The sequence below is a fragment of the Amia ocellicauda genome, chromosome 11 (genome assembly GCF_036373705.1).
Source record: "Amia ocellicauda isolate fAmiCal2 chromosome 11, fAmiCal2.hap1, whole genome shotgun sequence".
Classification (NCBI taxonomy): Eukaryota; Metazoa; Chordata; class Actinopteri; order Amiiformes; family Amiidae; genus Amia; species Amia ocellicauda.
This window is the reverse complement of record NC_089860.1, coordinates 25,024,906-25,043,847: the sequence shown is the minus strand read 5'-3', so window position 1 is coordinate 25,043,847 and position 18,942 is coordinate 25,024,906. Positions and strand designations below refer to the sequence as shown.

The window sequence follows — 18,942 nt, the reverse complement described above, 5'->3', positions numbered from 1 at the left end:
GTGACCAGGGTGATATCGGGGTCTGTGGCTCCGGCCACTGAGCCGCTGTGCCAGGGTGCTGGGGGCGCTGTCTCTTGGCTTTGCAGGGCTGTGTGGCAGTGTGAGTCTGGGCTGCTGTGTCTGAGGCAGGCCCAGGACTACAGGGCTCTCTTGTGCACAGTGAGCAGCAGTGGGAATGGCCCAGATCAGTCCTGCAACTGTTATAGGTGGCGCTCCTGTGCAGCTGGAGCAGGTGTGTGCAGAGCTCTTGGTCCAGGCCCTCAGCTGGGCTCCTGTCCCACTGGCTGTGGTCAGGGCAGGTCGCTGGGCCCCGCTCCTCCTTGCCACACAGGAGCAGTGGGGAGCTCTCTCTCTATATATATCTCTTGTGTTTTGGTTCTGTGCATGGTCTGCTCAACCATGAAACCTCTTTTATTGTAAAATATGGTAAATCAAAGATCAATATGAAAAATCAAATAATAGGAAATGAATTACAGAAGAAGACAGTGTTCTGTTTAGCACCTCATAGTAACACACACAGCACAGTACCCCCACACACTGTATTTGGATAATATAGTCATACTACACCAATGTCCAACACAGTTACTCTACACTACAGTGTAGTACAGAGACACTACAAAACAATATAGTACTCTGACAGTACAGTAGAGCACAGCTGCACTACTCCAATGTACAGTATCAAGCCATAAGACTGTATGGTACAGCAAATACAGTACACAACATAGTGCTCAGTACCCGGACAGTGAGTTCAGTTTTATAGTGAAACATTTGTCACAGTGCCCCCTAGGGGACAAGCAATCACCTGCAGCTCTCCCTCTCCAGTGGCTCTCTCTCTTTCAATGCATGAGATGCATCATAATGAAGGATCCCAGAGAGCCAGTGTGTCAGTCACTCAGCCAGCTAGTGTATCAGTTATTTAATTAATACAACTTCCATCTTATTAAAACAATAGTATTCTGCCTTCCTATTATTATTCAAATAAATTAAATACATAAACACATACATTAAATAAATATATACAGTACTAACACCATGATCATTGAATTGTAACCTGCAGTACCCAGGGTGGCCTATAGGCGCCCCTCTATCGCTAGTCCAGCCCGCCGTGACCCTGCGAGCTCCGCTCTTTCCGGGAGACGTGCTCGTCGGCAGCGCCCTGACCCTGTGAACTGCGCCGCTTCCTCGTTTCTTTTTCTTTTTTTCCTCTCCATGGCGATCCGGAGAGAGGAGGCCCATTGCGACCCGAGTCACCACCGTCCCGTCCGAAACCACAGCGGCCTTCAGCGGGTAAGCGCCGCACCGGACTCGCGTAGTACCACCCGCGGGGGCTGGATACCCCCGGGGCGAGCGGGGTCAGAGGGGAGGACGAGGGGGCCTCCAAGTAGTGGGAGCTCCGCCATTCGGGTTTGAAAAAAAACAGAAAGGAAAAAAAAGTCTGCTTTTTTGCGCCACTGTGAAAACGAAACGGCGCCCACTGGCAGTTACACATGGCCGGCCACGGAGCACGGCGCCTAGCGAACTTTTAACGGTCTTTGCGATTGTTTGAACTTGTTTAAACTTGTTTATGTTGCACACGGAGTTACCGCAGGTGAATATTTATGGCGGACTTTTAAAATCAGTTTAGTGAGGGAGGGAGAGGGAAGCGGGTCGGTGGTGTTACTGAGGCCAATACGAGTTGCTCAAAATTAGGATTAAATCGCCACTGTTGGGAAGAGGGCCGCTGACGGGCTTTTAAAGTTAGGTCCCGGGCAGAAAAGGAGGCAGATATAGCCCGAGTTTTAACGGTGCTGGCCGGGGTGCCGTGCACTGTACCGGGGGGCTTGCAAACCTCTTCCTCTTTGGGCTGTGAATCGCACGTTGCGCTGTTAGCGGAGGAGGGGGTCGTTTTCAGTGAACTTTCCGCGGTTGTTCAGTTCAAGTTTCACTGCTGCGGTCGTGCGTCCATCGTGTTGCTCGTCTGCTGTAGTCGCCCTGTTGGACGCCACTTTATTTGTTTTGCGGCAATCGGTGACTTACTCTCGGGTAGTGTTGCACGCTGCAGCCTGTCTCTCGGTCCTTCTGTCTGTCTGTTGCACCGGTTTCATATTCATAAGCATTGCCGTGTAATATCAATATGGAAAATGGAGACGGGCGATTTTTTTGTTTCAGGTTCAGATCACAATTTGAAGTTGGACTTTCTCACATTTGCGTGTCATAACAAATATCGTTCGCTGACTAATTATTGTAGCGCGTCTGTGAATATTGTTGTTCAGGGCGACTGTATGCCACTGTACGTATTCAGTGCTGATGTGATGCAGAAACCGGGTCATTTCTCTCTCGGGTCCAGTCCAGCACTGTTGTGTGTGCGGTTTGGGTTTGTCGTGTAAAGTTATTACTCATTTAAAATAAATATATAATCTCACATATTGACACACACGCTGATTTTACATTATTTTGGACTAATATAGTTTGCACGTTAATATCTTGGCGTTTTACTTCATGCACACTGACTATTAAGATGTTTGTGTTGTCGAAATAATAAGGGCTACAGCTCAGCACGGTGCCTGGTCCTGGAGAGAGAGAGAGTCCAGTACAGCAGGGTCTGCAGCCCTGGTCGTGGACAGAGATGTACAGGTTATTTCATACTCCCACCACAATGACCACAGTGAGTGAGAGTTAGGGGGAGGGTTGTGCAGCTGTGACTGCCATCTCACTCTCTCCCCTCACTTCCTCTCATCTCTGCACTATTTTCATCCCCCTATTCAATTCATTGTGCTTTATTGGCATACCATAATATTGTATTGTCAAAGCCTTGCAAAAGGAGCTACAGATGATCAATAGAAACTGGAATAATAATGTAGGGGGAGGTAAACAAAACAAAGTTTAGATCTACATTTATACAAGTGTATATATAATACATTATAATACATGAACAGAACCAGAGATAAACAGTAATGAGAAATGAATAGATTAAAATTAAAAAGCTAATCTCTGAGTGTGCAGCTGTGTTTCTGTACTCTCTCTCTCTCTCCACACACACACACACACACACACACACACCCCGTATCTCTCTGCCGCTATTTTCGTCCCCCTTTCTCTCTTCCCCCTCCCCTCTTCAGGCGAGCTCGATCTCTGCAGGTGCTTCCTTCCTCCCCGTCCTCGAGTCCTCCACTCTCTGGGTCTGTCGGGGGGATCTGCCAATCGCGGGCACACACGCAGACTCTCCCAACTAAAAATAACGTCTCTGAGAGTGAGAACCTGCAGAAGAAGCGATTAAAAAAAAAAAAAAAAAAAAAGATTTAGAAAAGTGGTCAGGCTCTCTCCTTGCTTGGATCCAAGAAATTTGTCATGTCTTTTGTCCGCACCCTGAATGCAAATTTAGTTTTGGTCATCATAACATTAATGCTCATAATCGCAAATATAGCTTATTATTAGACCTGGCATGCATAAAACTATATTAGACAAGTCTTAATTTGATAGACTAGTCTAATGTAAGTTAGTTGCATAAAAATTAAGACTAAGCCTGAAAAGTTAGCCTCCCATCCCACAGACTAATTTAGCAATTAAGTCTCTCTTTCCATTGAAACTGATGGCCTGAGTCTAGAGACACTGTCGCTGATGCTGTCAGGTGGAGCCTCCCATTGGCTCACCCACACTTCCCTAAAACCTTGAGACCCCCGCCCAAAAATTTCAGTAACCGACTGTATATTTTACCAGTAATTTTGAAATTGTAATTTGTATTATTCCCAATATTGTAATTTTATTTACAATATTGTTTTGCTCTTGTATCCTGTAAGTCACCCTGGATGAGGAACTCTGCCTGTTCCAGCATGAGCATGTTTCCTCCTATATTAGCATATGCTTCCATAGTTTCTGCTCGTCTTCTACAGACTGCACACAAAGCAGGTTGATACTGTTAATTTTCATTTTAGCAAATGCTTTGTGTTTGAGTGCGTTACTGCATTATATTTCAAGACTGTAATAGATTGTCAGTTAACTGGGATTGTTGCTGTTTTAAGGAAGTGTCAGCTATGTTTTTCCTATCTTCATGCGTCTAAAAAATCCCAGAGTACGTTGTGTGATTAAGACAGACCAGTCTAAGGAAAGACACTTTAATGGGTTTAACGGAGTGTCTATCCTTAGCATTGCTTGTAATTATACTAAGACAAAGACCAAGTCTATTTATGTGAATGGCCCCAGGTTTATAGTCTCATGTTATTATGGTGTGGTTTCTGCGCAATATCTTGAGCTAGGTGTTCTTGCTTTACTGGGCAATGATTTGATTTATAGCACGCATGTTGTCTAAGTGTTCAGTCATTTGTATGCTTTGTGTATTTGTCTCTTTCGCATTTCACTGAACCATTCCAGTCTAGTCAGTGGCTCTGCAGCAGTCCAGTCCGTGATCCTTCCCTTAACCTTACAGAGTGGGTAGCAGGGTGTCAGAGTCCTGTTATTGACCTTGGGTTCGATGTCTAATTTACATCCCTCCCTCACTCTCTCAGGTAACTCTGGCGGTCAGACGCAGTATGGAGAGAGTGGAGTGACCCACAGAGACAGTGACCAGATAACTTCATAGGTGAGTACTAAACACGCTCCCTCCCTCTCTCTCTCTCGCTCTCCCCCTCTCTTTGACAGTTGAGCTGATGTATGTTGTACTCTCTCTCTCTCTCCCTCACAGACAGAGTGGAGTGAGTGAGTGATTGTGCGTGTGTGTGTGCACACTGTCTGTGGGACAGCGTGTAGTATAGTACCGTGAGGGCTGTTTGTGTGTGTGTATATGTGTGTTTATGTCACTGTGTCACTGAGTGTGTGAGTGTCTGTGTGTGCGCGCTGCGCTGGCTGACCGTGTGGCTCCCAGTCGATGGCTCTAATGGACAAACACAAAGTGAAGCGACAGAGACTGGACCGCATCTGTGAGGGTGAGTGACCCCAGACACAATATACGTCTGTCTTGCTATCTGCATGTTTCTCTTGCCCTATCTGTCATTATGATCATTATTGCTATCAGTTACTATCATTGCTGTCATTAATTATTACTACTATTGTTTCCAATATAATTATTACTGAATGTAATAATTGCAGTCTGTTTGTCAGTTTGACTGAAAGCTGATCATAGGTAAAGTGGCCCACAGTCAGTTCTTCTGTGTTTGGGCCAGGTGGCAGTAGTTTTCTAGTGGGGTAGTAGGGCAGTGATAGGAGGGAGGGGTTAGGGCAGTAATTTGTGCCCCATTTTAAAACCTGATGGTCTGTGGTTCTGTGTATGGGGAATTTTTACAGTTATTATACAATTCAAAATATATTTTAGATTGCCCAAACAGGCCTGTTCCTCCTTCTCCTTCTCTCTCCCCATCCCCCCCCCCCCTACATTTATCTCTATTTCCTTCCTGTTCTTTTATCTTGAGGGGGTCTGTCTTGTATCAGGGTGTGGGGTGGGGAGTGTGTGTCAGGGAGAGAGATGGTGTGGGGGCAGAGAGTGAGTTGGTGAAGCGGGGTGACTGAATGAATGAAAAAGATGGAGCAGGGGAGCAGAGAGGGATTGAGACACAAACACCGAGGTGGGTGGGGGAGAAACGGTGTGTTTACACTCCCATTTCTGAGCAGGATCAAATGCATCGGTAGAATTTGATCCTGCTTAGAAATGGCAGTGTAAACGCTCAGCGATTGGATCAAATGCACCTCTCAGGGAGATGGTACGCATCCAGATTAAATGCATTGCTAGCATTTGATTCTGCAGTGTAACTTGCGGCTCAAGTTCTGGCATGCACTGCGGCGGCGTATGTTTTAAAGGCAGGCAATAAACACCCTGCGTATCAGAGGAGCAGATAGGAGAACACTTCCCTGATTATAAATAAAATACTGTTAAAATGAACACTAAATGGCTATAAATATTGTATTTTAAAGTATTTGGTTGTGAAAACATATGCAAGTGCTTTGGTTTTACTTGTTAGAATACATTTTCTTCATATAGCTCTGTGTTCTAAAGGATTCATTTAATATATGTATATAATTTAGGTTTGGACTTATTGCTAGTTAGCATGCAAGGACCCTTGTGGCGGCTGAAAGTTGATCCTGATCAAATGGCAGTGTAAACATGACACCACTGATCCTGATCAAATGTACCAATGCATTTGGTCCTGCTCAGAAATGGCAGTGTAAACGAAGAGGAATGGCACACACGTGGTGTTTTGTCTTTGAGTACAGCAGAAACCTATATACTGTATTTCATGAAGAGAATGATTATGCAGGATATACAGTGAGCAGAGGAGAGAGCAAGGGGGAAAAGAAGCAAGGGAGCAGGGGAAGAAGGTGGAGGGATGGTGCGAGCTGGCTTGTGCTGAGTGAAAATGACCCAGCTGTCCCTTTAAGAAATGACAACAAATAACAAAACGGAATCCCAACGCAGCGTTCCACCCCTCACCAGCTAATGAGCTGCTTGCTGATTGGCTGGGGCTGTATTGCTGGCGCGTGTGATTGTAGTGTCACTGGAGGAGGGGGTGTGGAGGCAGGGATAGCGGAGGAGGAGGAGCAGGAGGAAGGGGGAGGGGGTAGTTTGAAACGCAGTCAGCCGGCTGAGCTAGTCTGGCAGACGCTGTCCAGGAACAGGGAGAGAGAGAGACAGGGGAGCACAGGCCACACGTCTCGGTATGCAAGGTTAGCACAATATCTCTCCCGTTGTTGCTGTGGTTTCTCTGTGCAGCATGGTGGGGTTCTGGGTAAGGTCTTTGGTGGGGGAGGGTGTTGTTTGGTTTGTGTGTGCGCGCGCTGTGTTTGTAGGAGATCGTGTGTGTTGGTGGGGGGTAGGGTGTGTCACTGCAGCAACCTTTCCTGCCCCTCCCCCTCCCTCTCTCTCTCCCTTCCTCACTCGCACTAGGAGAAGTATAGACTGAGAGAACTGAGTAACTGAATGAGAGGGAATGGGAGGAGGGGGCGGTGGGCAGAGTCCAGGGGCTGAATGAATGAATGAATGAAAGAGAGGGAGTGAGAGAAGGAGCAGGACAGAATGAACTACTGCCTTGCTAGCAGACGGACTGAATGACCGACCGAGTGAGTAAAGGAATGAATGAATGAGATATTGAGAGAGGGAGGGAGGGAGGTTGGGGGCTACCGTGTCTCCCGTATGAATGAATGGCTTTGTGTTGAGGCCTACTGCTCCCCTGTGTTTCGATTGTATCAGGGAGAGTGTGTGTGAGTGTCTGCGTCTTTGCGTGTGCGCCTGTGCGTACGTTTCTGGTGAGAAGACGCTAGATAAACCAGCTTTTTCGTTTTTTTTTTTTTTTGTGTGTGTTCCTGGTCTCCTTCCTGAGGGAATGTCACAGCTTTGAGAGTGGCCGTAAATAATGGAATTTCCTTTTTATTCTACCATTATCACTACTATTATTAATTCCCCAGTGTGTTTAATGTATTGGTTCGTGTCCGTTTCCTCTGTTCGGTGGCATGTGATGCAGTATGCCCGTGCGGGTGTGACATCAGTACTTCAGCACGTGTATTTAAAATCCGTAATGGCCACAACTCATGTCACAAATGCATGCTAATCTATTCCCTCTGTGATGGATATTGTGTGTATGAGTGTAACGTCAGGTGTGTGAGTGTGTAAATATCAATGTGTGTCTGTGGCAGTGTGAGGGGTGGGGGGCTGCAGGCCTGCATAGTGTCCTCTCAAGCTGTGATGTTATTTCAGACAGAGATGCAGGCAGCATGTGTCCCATTGTTTTTAACACTGTGGTAATCTCTCTGCCCAGACACTGGGCACCTGGCTGGAGGGGGGTGCTTTCTCTACAGACACCCCCCCACACCCATCCCTGTCTCTAGGAGGGGAGGTAGGGTCAGTCAGGTTGTGTGTGAGTGGACCCGGGTTAATGTGTAGGATTGCTGTAGAGTCATGGATTGGACTGACCTTGTTATTTATTGAGACCACATTGGCCCTGGTCATGCTAAGCAGGGGGAGGGGTGTGTGTGAGTGGTTTTAGTCCTGAGGAGTGAGGTAATGTAGGTTTAAATCTACAACTCGGCAGAACCGGGACAGAACAGCTTCTTCGTCTAGGGCTGTGTGGTGTATTGTGGGGCTGTGTAGCACAGTGTGGGGAAAAGGGTGTGTGTGAGAGTGAGATTGAAAGTGCATTTGTAGTGTTTGTGTGAATGTGTGTATAATATACACCTCTCTCTCTCTTTGTGTGACTGTTTGTTGTATGAGAGTGTATTGTTTCTCTCAGGGCTGGGGGGGGGGAGGGTGGGGAGGCTCTCCAGACGCACAGAATTTAGGTCACGACCAAATCCAGTCTCCCTCACCCCAGCACCCCACAGCATGCCTTGGCTTGAGAGAGGGGGATGGGGGAGCAGTGAGGGGGGAGAAGGGGTCAGGGCATTGTTGTAATGTAGTCTAGTGCACTGTGGTGCAGCGTGCTAGTGTACTGTACTGCATTTGTCTGGCCATGCTGCACCCGTGGGAACTTGTGTAGTGGTGGTGTAGGCATTGTCCAGCAGCGTCTGGAGTCTCCTTGTAAGTTATTGATATTATCGGCAGAGCTTTGGCAAACTACCACTTAAAAAATACAATTTTTTTTTTTTTTTCTTAAACATCCAAATCTTCATGTAGGCACAGCAGCCTGCGAGCTGCACACCTGAATAACCCCGCTGAATGGACGCAGCGCTGCAGGGCAGACAGCAGTGCGCTGACCCTGTAGCTACTGTTACAGCAGGAGGTCCTACCCCGCACTCGGCCCCGACAGCAGCCTGAACCCCAGACAGTGCCACAGTGTCGAGCTAGGCTCCTACAGAGCCACACCTCAGCCAGCCACTCAGGGGAAATGCTGCCCAACCTTAATGAAAGCCTGGGTTCACAGCCCAGAACCTAACCCTTATTCATCACTCCAATTAATTTTTACAATTTAATTTTACAATACATTTTTATTTTCCTTCATTTTAGTACAAAGCTCAGCCAGTGACTCCTACTCTGTACTACCAATCTGTCTACTGACATCTTGTCTGTATTGGTAATCAATGCTGACCATGCTCCCCCCCCCCAGGCATCCGCCCCCCCATCCTGAACGGCCCGATGCACCCGCGCCCCCTCGTGGCGCTGTTGGATGGGCGCGACTGCACTGTGGAGATGCCCATCCTCAAGGATGTGGCCACGGTGGCCTTCTGCGATGCCCAGTCCACACAGGAGATACATGAGAAGGTACTCTAACACTCATTCACAAAGACATACACACACGCACTTGGTCCACAAGTAGGTACACACACACGCACACATACATACGCTCACACATATGCCCAGTCCTCACAGGAGATGCACAAGAAGGTACACCCAATTCACAATCAACACTTTGGCCTGGCCCAAACAGTCTGCCCATCCGGCGGCCCACTGGGCATTTGCCCTGTATGCCTGCAAGAGATGCACAACACAAACCGCAACACACTCACTCTCCCCCTGCCCCCCAGGTGCTGAGCGAGGCGGTGGGGGCTCTGATGTACCACACCATCACGCTGTCCCGGGACGACCTGGACAAGTTCAAGGGGCTGCGCGTCATCGTCCGCATCGGCAGCGGCTTCGACAACATCGACATCAAAGCAGCGGCCGAGCTGGGTGCGTCCATGTCTTTGATGCATGTATATATGCTGTACATGGAAACTAGTGGCAAGTACTGAGATGAACAAAACTAGCGTAATATGGATGAGGAAACCCATTCAGATTGAACTGATGGATATTTGTATCAGCCTTTAAGGGCAGACTGTTCAAATGTAGGAAATAACGAGTGACATTGATGATTCGGTTTGAGGTCAAAGGTCTACCGGCACGGACATTAAACTGGGAGGGTCGAGCAAGGAAGTCGCCAGACATTTGGTGTACTTGTGGGGAATGTGTACTGCAAAAAACTGACCAAGAATGCATTTACTGCAAAGAGCATGAACTTACATATGAGGATATTCAGTCATTAGACCAAATGGGTTTCGCAGGCATGAGCTGGACAGTTACAGAGCTCATAAGATATCCACAGAGATGGCGTTCATTGATGCAATGATTGCACGACATGTTTGGGGACCTGCGCCAGTGGGAGAACTATCAAATCTGTAAAGTTCCACACCAGTAAACAGATCATTATTAGTGTAAAAACAAGTTTTGAAATATCCAATGTGTCAAATTGTTAGTAGGCTTTAACACATTCTGATTTGTGCATGCAGACACGAATGTGAAACTAACCATAATAATCTCTCGTAGAAACATGCACAGCATTCAATTGGGGCATCAATCACAAAGTATTAATTCACAGGGGAAACTATTTGTGATGGAGACGTGTTTTTTTGCTGCACAGCTGAGATTCTGCTGGAAAGAAAGTGCAGTTTTGTTTACATTGCATACTTCCTGGCTTTAGAAATCCAGTGCACTGGTGCACAGAACATGGGCATGGACCAACGGAAAGGATGTTGCTGTGGTCTGTCATCAGCCTACAGAATTTTTTTTACCCAATGACAGACCATAATTTTACGGATATCTCGGACAGCTATGCCAGCATGCATATCATTCGCTGAAGATTCCACCTGAGGTCTGTCAATGACAATAAGTCATATTGACCTTTTGACCTGTGGAAATATGGCGGTGCCCTTGAGTGTTACTTGCAAATGCAATTACTTCTACATATGTACAGAAGTCTCTCTCTCGCCCTACACCTCTGTCTACAATCCTAACACCCTCTCCCCACCCAGGCATTGCAGTGTGTAATGTGCCTTCGTCGTCGGTGGAGGAGACGGCGGACTCCACGCTGTGCCATGTGCTCAACCTGTACCGGCGCGTGAGCTGGCTGCACCAGGCCCTGCGGGAGGGCACCCGGGCCAGCAGCGTGGAGCAGATCCGAGAGGTGGCGGGGGGGGCGGCGCGCATCCGCGGAGAAACACTAGGAATCATCGGCCTGGGTGAGAGGGAGTGAGAGGGGCAGGGCGGTTGGCAGGTATAGAGGAGGAAACACACGGGGATGTGCATCTGACGTGCTTTTCTTTTCTGTTGCGCTCCCTGTCTCTCAACTCTCCTACCTCTCATCTCCCCTGTCCCCCTGTGTGCCCATGTGCCCAGGCCGTGTGGGCCAGGCAGTGGCTCTGCGTGCGAAGGCGTTTGGCTTCGGTGTGATCTTCTACGACCCGTACCTTCCGGATGGCGTGGAGCGCTCGCTGGGGCTTCAGCGCATGGCCACCCTGCAGGACCTGCTGGCTCACAGTGACTGCGTCTCCCTGCACTGCAGCCTGAATGAGCACAACCACCACCTTGTCAATGACTTCACCATCAAACAGGTGAGGGCTCCGACATGCACGCGCCAAGGACACCGCAAACGCACACCATGGACCACCGCATGCCGTCCACGCACCCAGGACACTGCAATCACACGCCAACCTCATACCAAGATCACATTAAGCACACCTCGGTAATATGATGCAGCATCACTGAACAGAGACGAAACCCATCGACAGACATGATTGCAGTAATGTTTCCTCGCTCTCTCTGTCTGCATGTGTGTCTCTGCCCTTGTCTCTGTTCGCACATTTGTGTGTGTGTGTGTGTGTGTAGATGCGTCAGGGTGCCTTCCTGGTGAACACGGCGCGGGGGGGGCTGGTGGATGAGAAGGCTCTGGCCCAGGCGCTGAAGGAGGGCCGGATCCGCGGAGCCGCTCTGGACGTCCACGAGACCGAGCCCTTCAGGTCAGCCAGCATGACCCGCGCCTGCACTGACCCGCGGTGGCTTTAGTGGCCTCTACACCCTGAATTCGATAACAACCAAGAGCATGCAGTTAACATACATATTACATACGTAGTCATTAACGTATACAGTGCTCCTGTGCTATTCTGCTTATACCATATTAAATACTTTTTTTAAATACCCTCGTTATAATGCCACGCCCGCAGTATCACGAGTGTTGCCCATGGTTCTTGCGAGGACTATATTTGTGTTGTCATTTATTTTCCCTACAGATATTTTCATCTTTCATCTAGTAATCCCTCTCCCTCGGTGCAGTTTCTCCCTAGGTGCCCTGAAGGATGCCCCCAACTTGATCTGCACCCCCCACACGGCCTGGTACAGTGAGCAGGCCTCCATTGAGGCGCGGGAGGAGGCAGCACGTGAGGTGCGGCGCGCCATCACAGGTATGCCTGGGCAGAGAGGGAGAGGGAGAGAGGGGGATGTGGGCAGAATGGTAAGAGGAATAGAACTATCAGCTCTCTCCCCCTCCAGGTCGTATCCCAGACACTCTGAAGAATTGCGTCAATAAGGAGTATCTGATGGCAGCGGCAGCTCAGTGGCCCAGTCTGGACCCGGCCGCCAGCCACCCAGAGCTGAACGGAGCCTCGGCCGCCTACAGGTGGGAGAGGGAGAGGAACGGGGGGGGTGTGGGCAGAGATGGGTGGGATGTATCTTAAATATCTTCATCTTCATCTCCATATTCTCACTCATTGTGTATCTCTCCGTCTCTCTCTCTCTCTCTCCCCCCTTCCCTCCCTCTAGGTTCCCTGCGGGGATGGTGGCCGTTGGGGTGGGTGGTGCCAGCCTGCCAGGGGCGGGGGCCACAGTGGAGGGCCTAGTCTCCGGTCCCCTGCCCATCTCGCACCCCCCCCACACACCCTCCCCCGGCCAGACCTCCAAGCCGGAGCCTGACAGAGACGTCCCGGCTGACCAATAGCCCCCACCGTAGCCCCGACCCAATCCCACGTCACATTCCGCCCTGCAGGACGCATGACGGCGGCAGTGACCGCTACCCTGGGGAGGGGCGGGCATGGCTTGGGCCCTGCCAAGTCCGACATGACACAATGTAACGCAATACAAAACCAAGGCAACAGGACAGCCGGATAGCACCAAGCACAGCACAGTAGAACCTACCCAACTAAACTGGACCCAGCAATACCCAACAGAACTGAGCAATACCAACAAAACTTGGTGCAACAGAATCGATGCCAGCTGGACAGAACCCCACAGGACTCGCAGGTGTCCCAAACCCAACGTGTGCTACTGTCCTGGTAGAACAGAACCCAGCCGCACACAGCTGGCCTGGTAGAACGGAACCCAGTCGTACACAGCTATCCCACCTCAACCCAACGTGCGCTACTGTCCCGGTAGAACAGAACCCAGCCGCACACAGCTGGCCTGGCAGAACGGAACCCAGTCGTACACAGCTATCCCACCTCAACCCAACGTGCGCTACTGTCCCGGTAGAACAGAACCCAGCCGCACACAGCTGACCCACCTGAACCCAACTGTGCGCTACTGTCCCAGCAGAACACGACACAACTGCACCTACAGAGCAGAACCGTTCTCTCCAAACTCAACAGAACCCAGCGGCCTGCAAGCCCAGTTGTTTGCTCCTGCAGCTCTCCATTTCTCTCTCCCTTTTCACTCTCTCCTGTCTGCCCTTCCTCTCACTCTCCGTGGGCTGCTGTCTGCTCAGTGGGGTGCGTGTGGTTTGTGTTGGCTGTACACCTCCGGTTCTCTGGGAAATGCGATAATTAAATCTGGATCCAAGCAGAGGGGGGGGGGGAGAGAGACTACTGGTCTTTGTAGTTGGGTTTGCTTTTCCTTTAGCTTATGTTGTAGTCGTCGTCGTCATTGTTGTTATTACAACATGATTATTATGATTGTTGTTGGGTGCCAGGTGTGCATCCCTGCATGGGGGGGGGGCACTATGCGTTTCTCGTGGTTTTAAAAACTGAAACAAAATGGTGTGGGAACCCGATAAGCAAAATGTGGAGCAGGAGACTGGGCTGCAGCTCTCTCGTTATCGTGATCTTGCTGTGGCTGTGGATTGAGTCTGAAGGTCTGGTTGAGCAGGTCTGAGCAGGAGTGGTGCTCTCCTCTCCCTCTCATTGTCATTCTCAACAAGTGCCCTTTAGTGTTGGGGAGTCCAGATTGATACTCCATCTTTATTTTTATTTTGATTATTTTTATATTCCCTTTTGTTGGTTTGGCAACATTTTATAATAACTAACTGTAATAACAATCATAATATAGAAGCCAAAGGTATTGGTGATTTCTGGGTTCTGGATTTGTGCGTGTCAGGCTGGCATGATTTTTATTGCCTAGGTTTCCTTCTAGTAACCTCAGACTGCATCCTTCCCCCCCCCGAAAGCACTTGTGCTCCCTCCTCCTCCTCCTCCTTCTCCTCCTCCTTGCTTAAACCTGAAACCCTCCAATCCCTTCTGCTCTTTCTTGATGGGCCAAGTCTACAGGGTATTCAGGAAGGAACTGCAATACCTTTTTATGTGTGTATATGTAAAATATATAGTTTTAAGGCATGCAGTACAACTCAATACAAAGCAATTTGCCTAGAATGGTTTCTGTAAGTCCCTTGAATCCAATGCATTTGTTTTGCGTTGTGCTGTCCTGTGCTCGCGGTGTGAGCTGCTGCACAAGGCTGTTGTGCCAGTTCAGTACCACCAGGGGGCAGTGTCTGATTGCTGCCACCCTTATCCCAGCCCTGCTGCACTCACCAGCCTCATTGAATTAAGTGCTTAACCACTTGCTTTAACTTAATTGGAGCTTTCTGTTTCCCATCCCCACCACCCGTAAGGTCTCCAGCAGTCCAGGTGTGTGTTAAAGGGCTGACGCATGTGTGTGTGGATCCCCACAAACATCAGGGCAGTGTAGATGAGAAGGGAAGGAGGGAGAGAGCGAGGGAGCAGGAGATGGTGCAGTGTCCTCTTCTGACGCAAGCCGCTGTTTTCCAGAGGCGCGTGGACTGAGTTGAGCTCGCTCTCCGCAGTGAAGCAATGGTCTCCTCTTGCTTCTCTTTCTTGTTCTCTCTCTATCACCCTCTGTCTCTCTCCAACCCCCAGGGCTACAGGGTGAGCTGTGCGCAGTCAGCTGCTCATTTCTCGGAATGTCCAGCTTCGCAGAGCGGGGCCTGTCTGCGCAGCTGAGTGGCTTGATTTACCGTCAGGGCTCCCCCTCTCTTTTTCTCTCCATCCCCCTCTCTTTCCCTCTGTCTCTGAACTGCAGCCTCGTCTCTGTACAGTGTAGCAGAGCGGCCGGCCTGTGCCAGCCTGACAGGGACACACTTGTTTCATTCACGTCCCTGCCAGGCCACAGGGGGGCGCAGTCTGTGAATATTGACTCACTGTGAACATAACTGCCAAAGATCCCCTCGGATCTTTGTAACTGCTCTGTCACAAGGGATCTACTCTCCTAGTACCTCAGCGTCAAGATGTATTGAATGTACTCTATGGTCTTTTCCTCTTTGTACAGTTTTTATTAGATACTACAGAGGTCTTTACTATACGAAGATAAAAAAAAAAAAAAAAAAATGCAAAAAAAAAAACCTATTGAAAACATGAAATAACATTGACATACAAACACAGAAGAAGACTATGCTAAATACTTTTAAATACAAATAAGAAAACAGTCTTTGGGTATATCGTTGTCGTTGAAATTCAGTGATAAAAATATGTATGAATAATGCGAAATCTCAGGCTTTGACTCAATCATTTTTCTTTTTTTTTTTTTTTTTGGGGGGGGGGTTTGTCTTTTGTACTTTCGTGATCCTCTTTAAAAGAGAAACATAAAATATATATATATATATATATATATATATATATTATAAATTCATGATGTCATTGCCTCCCTTCCCCAGCTCTACCGCTGTGTCCTGCTGTGTGTGTGTGTGCAGGCGTGTGTCTGTCAGAGCTGTCTGCTGCCTGTCTTCTGTCCATTTCAGGAAGAGGGTGGGTGTATTTGGCAGTCAGAGGTTTTCTGTCCCTCTCAGTGCTGGGGGGGTGGCAGGTTTGTACTGCAGTGCTGGACAGCCCTTGTCCTGGGGGGGGCACTGAGCTTGTAGAGCTCTGTGATCTGATGTAATTTCACCCCTTCCTGCTGCTCATGCGCTGGAAGCAGCAGCAGGGCTGAACTGGGCCGGTTCAGCACCACAGTGCTTTCATTCAGTGATGGAAATGGGTGGAACCACAGCGTGGTTATATAATGTGTATATTTTAGTATTTTAAAGATATATAAATTTGTTATAGGCCTTTTTTTTAATTATTTTATTTTAAATCTTAACAAACAAACTAGTAGGTATTGAATTTGTATGTGTAATATATACACACATTTTATATATATATATATATACACACACACTCTTAAATTAGGAAACTATGATAAGAAAATGAAGTAATGGGTAGTTCAGCAGAGTGCTGTGAAATACCAGAATGTTGGTGTGTGGTCCCCCCCTTTTAAATGACAGATAATGATTAGGAGGGTGAGTGTGTGTGTGAATGAGTGACGGTGTGTGGCTGGATGGAGCGAGTCTGTGCTGTAGGTATGGATGCAGGGCAGGGTGGCTCCAGGCCTCGAGGGGTTAACAGCCCGTCAGTGAGCTACCTGATTAAGACGGGGGCTCTGACTCCCTATCCTGATGACTCAAATTAAGCAATTAAAGACCTCAGCAGGGTAAATGAGGTCCAGCTGCCCCTCTGCTCACCCCTCACTGAAGTGCTGAGAGGGGGAAAATTAAGTTTTTCCAGTAGAAGATATTGGATCAGTTATGAGGTTTTAAAGAGCATTGTTTAATTATTTATTTTAATTTTTTTTTCTTTAATATATATATTGTTTGCTGTCAGTGAAGGTTTTGTTCCCCATGGCGGGCAGCAGCGCAGACCGCAGAACTGCGAAAAGGGGCTCGTTTATCCAGCTCAATCGGCTGCATTCACACTGAAGTTAGGGGGAGCAGTTTGGGCAGGAGACTCTTGAGAGACTGGTATAGGCAGAGGTGAACCCCTCCCTCTGTCAGTCTGTCTGTCTGTCTCTGTGCAGTGACCCTCCCCCCCCCCCCCCCCCACACACACACACACACAGCACTGTGGGAGTACAGTGGTCCGTTTTGTATTAATTCTCATGCATTTTGTTTTGATTTTTGTTTTTTCAATGAAATTTCTGCACCATAAACGGTAATTTCTTAGTCTTTTTTTCTGTTGAGTTCGTACTGTGTTTTTTCCGTTCTCCTGGTTTAATCTGGCTTCCTGTTTCCCTGCAGGCTGGGTGCGTGCTACTTGCTGTGGTAGTGGTAGTAGTTCATATTTTGTTTTTGTAAGTGATGTGGGGCTAAGAGATCAGTGCAGCGTTTGTTTTAATATCCGTCTTTGTTTCTGTTTATTTTTGGGGGGTTTCTTTTGTTATCCCCCACCCTCCTCTCCTGTGTGTAACATGATGTATAGAAACTGTGGAACCCTGAGGAAATGGAGTTTTGTATTTTCTGTTTTCTAAATTCCTAGCTAACCCTGTATTCTTGTTATTATTTTTGTATATCAGGGCTGCATTTAATTGGAATGAAATGTATATGCAGGAAGGGGGGGGTGCACCCTGTAGAGCTGCCCACTGTTCTGTAGGGGAAGTGACTTAATTAAACTTGATGGTTTAGCAGAACAGGGTGACATGCTTTCTTGGCACAGGTAACTGTGGGTCAGATTGATCTTTGATTTGTTAATCAATCGATTTGATTGGTGAGAACAGTTTTAGAGAATGGGAAGTGCATTTTGACATTGTGTGAACACTTTTTTTTTTTTTTTTTTTTTTGCTTTTTTTTTTTTACTTATTAAACTGTTGATTTCTGACACCTGACTGCAAAATGAAATAAATAAATCTTTCCCCTGTAACTTAGACTCTGAAGGCTTGTTTTTTTATTGTTCATTTCTCAGTTTTAATTTTGTTTTGTTTTCTGTTAGAAACAATCATGTTTGTGATGGTGAATCCGCTACAGAATATTTTAATAAAATCTTAAAAGACGGAAAAAAAAATCCAGAAGTTTCTTGTGGGTTTTGTCTTGTGCAGTTGTCTGGTTCAAATGGGAGTGGGTGGCAGGAGCAGGTCCACCCCTGACCCCTCTGTGAACTTTGACCTTTGCCCCCTACCAGCTGCAGACTGGGGTTGACCAGAGACGAATGGGCAGGAGGGTGATTGTGGAGAGGCGGGAGATGGTGTGTGTGGAGTGAGGGATTCTCGGCTGTCACCCCTTTGGAAAACCTGAAGACATGCCTCTCAATGTGAGTGAGTCAAGGTGTTTGTCAGTGTGTTTCCTCGCGTCTCTGTAAGCGTGTCAGTATACACATGTGGGAGTTTCAAGTGTGTAATTACAGCAGCATGACTGTCAGTGTGTAATTGTTAGTGTGTTGCTCTGATCCTTTTGTTGTGCTGAGGTGAGCTATTGTTCAGCAGCTGCCCCTAATTGTTACCACATGGCATCTCAACACTGGCAGCTCTCACAGACACACACACACACACAGCTTCACACACTCACAGATCCCCCACATGTGTTAACACTGATGCAGCAGAGTTACAGACAGACAGCTCTGGCCACTGCCAAAAACGTATAGCATCTAAACTAATAAAACTCACTGTGATTCCGTAGGGCGCTCTCTCGCGCGCTCACACACACACACACACACACACTCACTAATTGACACCCACAGATGTATGATCCTGAAACACTGATACACACATACACACGTTGATGCGTAGATTGACACACATGCACAACACTGATGCACACGCTCATTCACTTTCTGTTCACCCTGGTTATATAACTCGCAACTATCTGGTTCAACTGTCTGTCTTTCTGCTTCTCTGTCTCGGCCTGTCTGTCTATACTGGCACCACTTCCCTATGGTTTCAGTTCCAGGACCAATAAAACAGTGAGGGAGAGACACCGAGAGCACAAACAGTGGGTGTGGGGAACAAATCAAAGTTGGAATGAATGGAAAAAAAAACAAAACTTTTAAAAGTCTGTAAGCAAAACATTGAGGTGTGTGTGTCTGAGAGAGGGACCAATTTAATTTTTTTTAGTGTTTTTATATTTGCAGTAAGCTTTGGCAACACTAGAATGTCATCCCAATAAAGTTAATTTGAATGTGTGTGTGTTGTTTCTGGGGTGTAGAAGACACAGCACAGTGACTCATAGCAGTGTCCACTCACAGAGAGTATGTGTGGGTGTATCTGTTTATATA

At 47.8% G+C, this 18,942-nt stretch overlaps 1 protein-coding gene across 4 annotated transcripts; it reads left to right on the top strand.

Annotated features, from left to right (window-relative positions):
• The first annotated feature begins 1,118 nt into the window (after nucleotides 1–1,118).
• Nucleotides 1,119–17,595, top strand: ctbp1l (C-terminal binding protein 1-like). 4 transcript variants are annotated; one of them, XM_066717101.1, is made up of 11 exons: nucleotides 1,119–1,287; nucleotides 4,482–4,555; nucleotides 4,658–4,898; nucleotides 9,003–9,157; nucleotides 9,421–9,565; nucleotides 10,684–10,890; nucleotides 11,048–11,262; nucleotides 11,537–11,667; nucleotides 11,981–12,108; nucleotides 12,197–12,323; nucleotides 12,467–17,595. In XM_066717101.1, the coding sequence occupies exons 3-11, from the start codon at nucleotides 4,841–4,843 to the stop codon at nucleotides 12,639–12,641; spliced, it is 1,341 nt and encodes a 446-aa protein (XP_066573198.1). In that variant the 5' UTR covers nucleotides 1,119–1,287; nucleotides 4,482–4,555; nucleotides 4,658–4,840; the 3' UTR covers nucleotides 12,642–17,595. The 4 variants fall into 4 exon arrangements, with proteins under 4 accessions (XP_066573198.1, XP_066573199.1, XP_066573200.1 ...); XM_066717102.1 differs by lacking the exon at nucleotides 1,119–1,287 and adding an exon at nucleotides 1,410–1,588; XM_066717103.1 differs by lacking the exons at nucleotides 1,119–1,287; nucleotides 4,482–4,555; nucleotides 4,658–4,898 and adding an exon at nucleotides 6,563–6,630.
• The last annotated feature ends 1,347 nt before the right edge of the window (nucleotides 17,596–18,942 follow it).